Here is a 4,471-nt window from a genome sequence, read left to right as displayed (position 1 = left end):
TTCCCTCCATCTCTTAGGAATCTCATCCAGTCTGGTAACTTGAAACACCTCTAATGACAGTGACTCCTGACGCACAGCCCCTGCCAAAACCTCTCTCCCCAACTCCAGTCTCTTGTATCCAGTTATCTGCTCACCATCTTGAAATGAAAATGTCCCAATCTGATCTCCAGATTTTACTTCCCAAACCTTCCTTCGGGTTTCCTTATCCTGGTTGATGGCAACTGCATCCTTCCGGTTGCTCAAGACAAATCCTTAGCAAAATCTTCGGTCCCCGCCCCCCTGCAACTCCTCCCGCACCTCCCAACCAACTCCCTAGGGAATCCTGCTAGTTTGACCTTCAACTTGCATCCAGAATCCAGCCATTTCCATCAGTCTCTCCATGACCACGCTGGCCCAAGTCGCCACCACCTGTCGGCTCAGCCACTGCAACAGCCCCCTAACTGATCTCCCTGCCTCCACACTTGTCACAACAGCAGCCAGGGGTCTTTCCTGATCACTTCTCTGCTCAGAACTTTCACTGCTCCCAACACCCCTGCCCTGGCCTCCAGACGCTGGCCCTCTGGCGCCCTCTGGCTCCCTCTCCGGCAGCCACACTCACCTCCTTGACGTTCCCTCAAACCACTCGGCCTGTTGCCACCATCTTGGGGCCTGAAATGTCCCCCTGCCTGGAATGCTCTTGCCTCCAGTTACCCCAAAGCTCCCTCCCTCCCTCCCTCCTTTCCTTCAGGTCATTGCTCAGTAATCACCTTCTGAGGGACGCCCCTGAACAGCTGTACCTAAAGTCGCAAGCGTCCACCCACGCTAACCCCTGATCGACTTAGCCCATAGTCTGAAACACCTAACGAGCTCTACGATTTGCTGGTCTATTACACTTGATGCTTCCTGTCTGTCTCCTCCCACTGGAATAGAAGCTTCATAAGGAAGCTTCTGTTTCATTCACTGCCATCTCTCAAATCCCTAGAACCGTGCCTGGCACGTCTTTGACACTTCAGAAGCACTTGTCAAATGGATAAGCGAATGCACCAGATTTGGTCTCTACTTGGCAAATGGTAGCTATTAACTGCTATTTGTATTCAATCAGAAGGGCCTTCCCAGCACTTTTCCCTCCAAGATTCCTAAAAAGAGCCTCTCCCAGAGAACTTTTCTCTACCAAGCCCGTATCATTTACCAAAAGTACTTCGAGTTCTTTCCTTCCCAAGAATATTTTATGACTCCCAGTTGCTTTAGGTTTGAAATACAAAGTCCTCAACCAGCTGCCCGTTGCTCCCCAGAGATCTGGTTCCAGCCCCTCATGTCCCGCAACTCATTTCCATTTGGATCCCTCGGTCACCCTGAACTCCAGTTACTCCCACCCACTGAGAGAGGCAGACACTGAAGAAGATTTAGGTATTTGTTCCTGCTGGAGAAGAGCCTACCAGGGAGGCACAGATTGCCCAGAGTAAGAAATTAGGAAGCAAACGCTGGCGGAGGAACTAAATGCTAATAGAGGAAGATGGAGAGAGACTCAGAAAAGAATAAACCCCAGAAGCACAGCCAGGGTCCTGGCATGCAGAGAGCAGTAACCTCTGAGTCAGATAACTTGGCTTCTGGTCTCATTTCTGCCAATGTCTGACCTTGGAAAGGGAACCTCCTCGTCCCAGCCTCCCGCCCCACCTCTGGCCTCAGCGCCCGCATCAGGACGCGGAGGGCTGGACTTCACAGCTTTGCATATGACGTTCCCAAGGCTGGGGCGCTCCAGGAGCGCGACAGGCATGAATTAATGCCCAGCAAATAATGAATGCCTACGCTGCTCGAGGGACCCTTTTCCCTCATGGGAGGTTTTTTTTAATCTTTTTTTTTTTTTTTGTAATTTAGTTTTAATTTCTCAATTACAATTGCCATACAATATTATATTTATTTCAGGTGTATAACGTAATGATGAGACATTTCTATAACTTACGAAGTGATCACCCCAAAAGTCTAGTACCCATCTGACACCGTACACAGCTATTACAGTATTATCCACTATGTTGCCTACGCTGTACTTCACATTCTGGTGACTATTTTTATCACTGCCTATTCGTACTTCTTAATCCCTTCCCCTTTTTCACCCAGCCTCCCACCCTCCCTCCCATCAGAAGGTTTTATTTATAAAAGAATGTTGTTGTTCAAACACATCTGAGAAGGACCGGCATCGGTTATAAAGGCCCTTCCTATGATTCACGAAGACATCATCATCCTGCCTTTCCCTTTGCCAGGGACGCCCTGTCCGACCCCCACCCTTTCTAAATCTTATAGTGAAAACGAATCTCTGTCTCTCCTTAGTGCCCCTGAGGTACTTTTTTTGATTCCTTTATAGCTCTTACCATGAATGATGTGAATGATCATTATCTGCATCCGCGTCTGCCTCCCTCACTAGTTTGTGCCTGTCAGGATCCTTTATCAGCCACTTGTACCAAACAGATGTTAAACCATTGCTTGCCAAGGTGAGAAGGAAGAGCAGAAAGTCTCTCCAAAAGAGAGAATTCTACGAGCAGCCAACTATAACACTGACGCCATTTAAAAAATAATTGACAAACATTCGTTTGGTACCTACCACGTGCCATTCACTTTTACTTTCATATTTATTATCTCATGTAATTGGAATCCAAATGGTAATTAAGGTTATTCATCCCTTGTCCTTTAAGATTAAAATGGATTCTACCCAAACTCTCTCCCCAGACACAGTGGGAGACCCCTTTCTCCTGGATATTCTTGGACAATAGCAAGGAGGAGCTTAGATGTCTCCTGGTCCTTAGGTGAAATCTACTACTGCTGAATTCGTTCAGTTTGGGGATCACTTTCACCGAACCTTTTCCCAGGCTAAAGACAGCCCCAACTAGTCCTCTCCACAAAATGCCATTGTCACAAGCTAGGAAGGTTGTCTCAGGAGCCGATGCTCTGTCTGGGTTCAGAGGGATGGTAGAGGTTTATGTCAGAGTCCAGGAAACTACTGGTGACTGCAGATTAGACACCTTTGTTTTGTAAAGTTGTAATTTCTCATGGGATGGCTTTTCTGCAGGCTCCGCCATCCCGCCATGTTGTTCAGGCCCATCTTACCCCCCTAATCATCTCACTTCCCTCCCTGTGGCTCATCCATACCCCCAGTCACTTCCAACACAGAACAGTTTCACTGACCAACGGTCCAACTCCAGCCCCCACCCTCAGGTCTCTCCCACCATACCTGAAACCAGTCATCGCGGTGTTTCCCTGAACAGCGACCACCCTACCCCTTAGAGGAACACTCACAGTTAGTGTTAAAATGACAACTCTTTCACAAACGCACTTGACCCTCACAAAAACCTGGCGAGCTATTTTCTCCACAAGGCTGAGACAAGGCTAGGGGACTTCCTCAAAGCCGTCACCATGGTCCACTGCAGAGCCACACCTCTGAGCCCGACCCCAGACTCCCGGAGCAGCGCTCATGACCTCCCCACTCGTTCTGATTCCAGACCCCTGGAATGGCTGTTTCCAGTGTGCTGCTCATCTTCTGCCTCCTGGAGTTCTGCATTGCATGCACAGCTATCAACTTTGGATGCCAACTGGTCTGCTATTCACAGAACCATGTGAGTGCCGGAGGCTCCTCAATGCGTGGAAAGATGCCCCAAAGAGGGTGGAGACGAGAGCGGTCTTCATGCCTCCCACTCTTGCCCAGGAGCGGGAGGAGTCTAATGGCCTTGAGCATCCCTGGTCCTTCCTGCACCCTTACTACTGTGCCTCCTGTGTCCATGTTTTCCAGGTGGGCATGGTCTTACCCAATGTCTATGTGGCAACATCCACTGTCGTCCCAGAACCAGCGAACCCGCCACCGACTTATTCCACTGAGGTGCAAGGCTCCAAATAAGCAAAGCCAAAGGTTCTAGAAGCATCTTTCACTGGGACCAGCCGAAGACCTCCTTTTCCTGGGCTTCTGAAACTCACTTCTTTCCTCCTCGACTATTTAAGGGAAATGTCACTCTGACTGCCCGCATTCTGGACGTACTTCAGTTCAGCATGAAAATCACGCTGTTCTTCTATCAAAAAGGAGACAGGGATTTAAAGTGGATTTTAACCTCCCTAGGGTAGCCACGTGTGGGGATTCCGTACGCAAATATTCATACACCTCCCTGCGTGAACTTGAGTATTAGAGAAACCTGTTATCTAGGCAACCGGAGCTTGATTCTTTGCACTCTTCACTCATTGAATAAATACGCACCGAGCATTTGATATGTTCAAGGCTCTATTCGCAGCAGGAGGAGGGTAAACACTTGTGAACACAAGAAGTCCTTGACGTTAGGAAACTTCTGGCCTCACCGAGAGAACAACGTGAGCAATTTTCTCTAATACAGGGCAGAATGTGGGGATAGGCAGAGGGAGAACAGAGAGGGATGTGATTTATTCTAGCACCGATGAGGAAAGCAGAGGGCAAGCCTGGTCGAGGAAGCGACATTTGAGTGGGTCGTTAAAGGAGAGC

General features: G+C 48.9%; 1 protein-coding gene across 1 annotated transcript in view; it reads left to right on the top strand.

The window, feature by feature from the left end:
* LOC102888980 (membrane-spanning 4-domains subfamily A member 8) overlaps window positions 1-3,862 on the top strand; it is a 12,413-nt gene extending 8,551 nt beyond the window's left edge. The window contains exons 5-6 of the mRNA XM_025046309.1: window positions 3,471-3,584; window positions 3,758-3,862. Of these exons, the coding sequence (XP_024902077.1) occupies window positions 3,471-3,584; window positions 3,758-3,862 (219 nt within the window). The remainder of the gene's footprint in view (window positions 1-3,470; window positions 3,585-3,757) is intronic.
* Window positions 3,863-4,471: the final 609 nt, after the last annotated feature.

Source organism: Pteropus alecto, unplaced genomic scaffold (assembly GCF_000325575.1).
Source record: "Pteropus alecto unplaced genomic scaffold, ASM32557v1 scaffold43, whole genome shotgun sequence".
Taxonomy (NCBI): Eukaryota; Metazoa; Chordata; class Mammalia; order Chiroptera; family Pteropodidae; genus Pteropus; species Pteropus alecto.
Note: the sequence above shows the minus strand (reverse complement) of the source record. Positions and strands in the feature narration are given on the sequence as shown.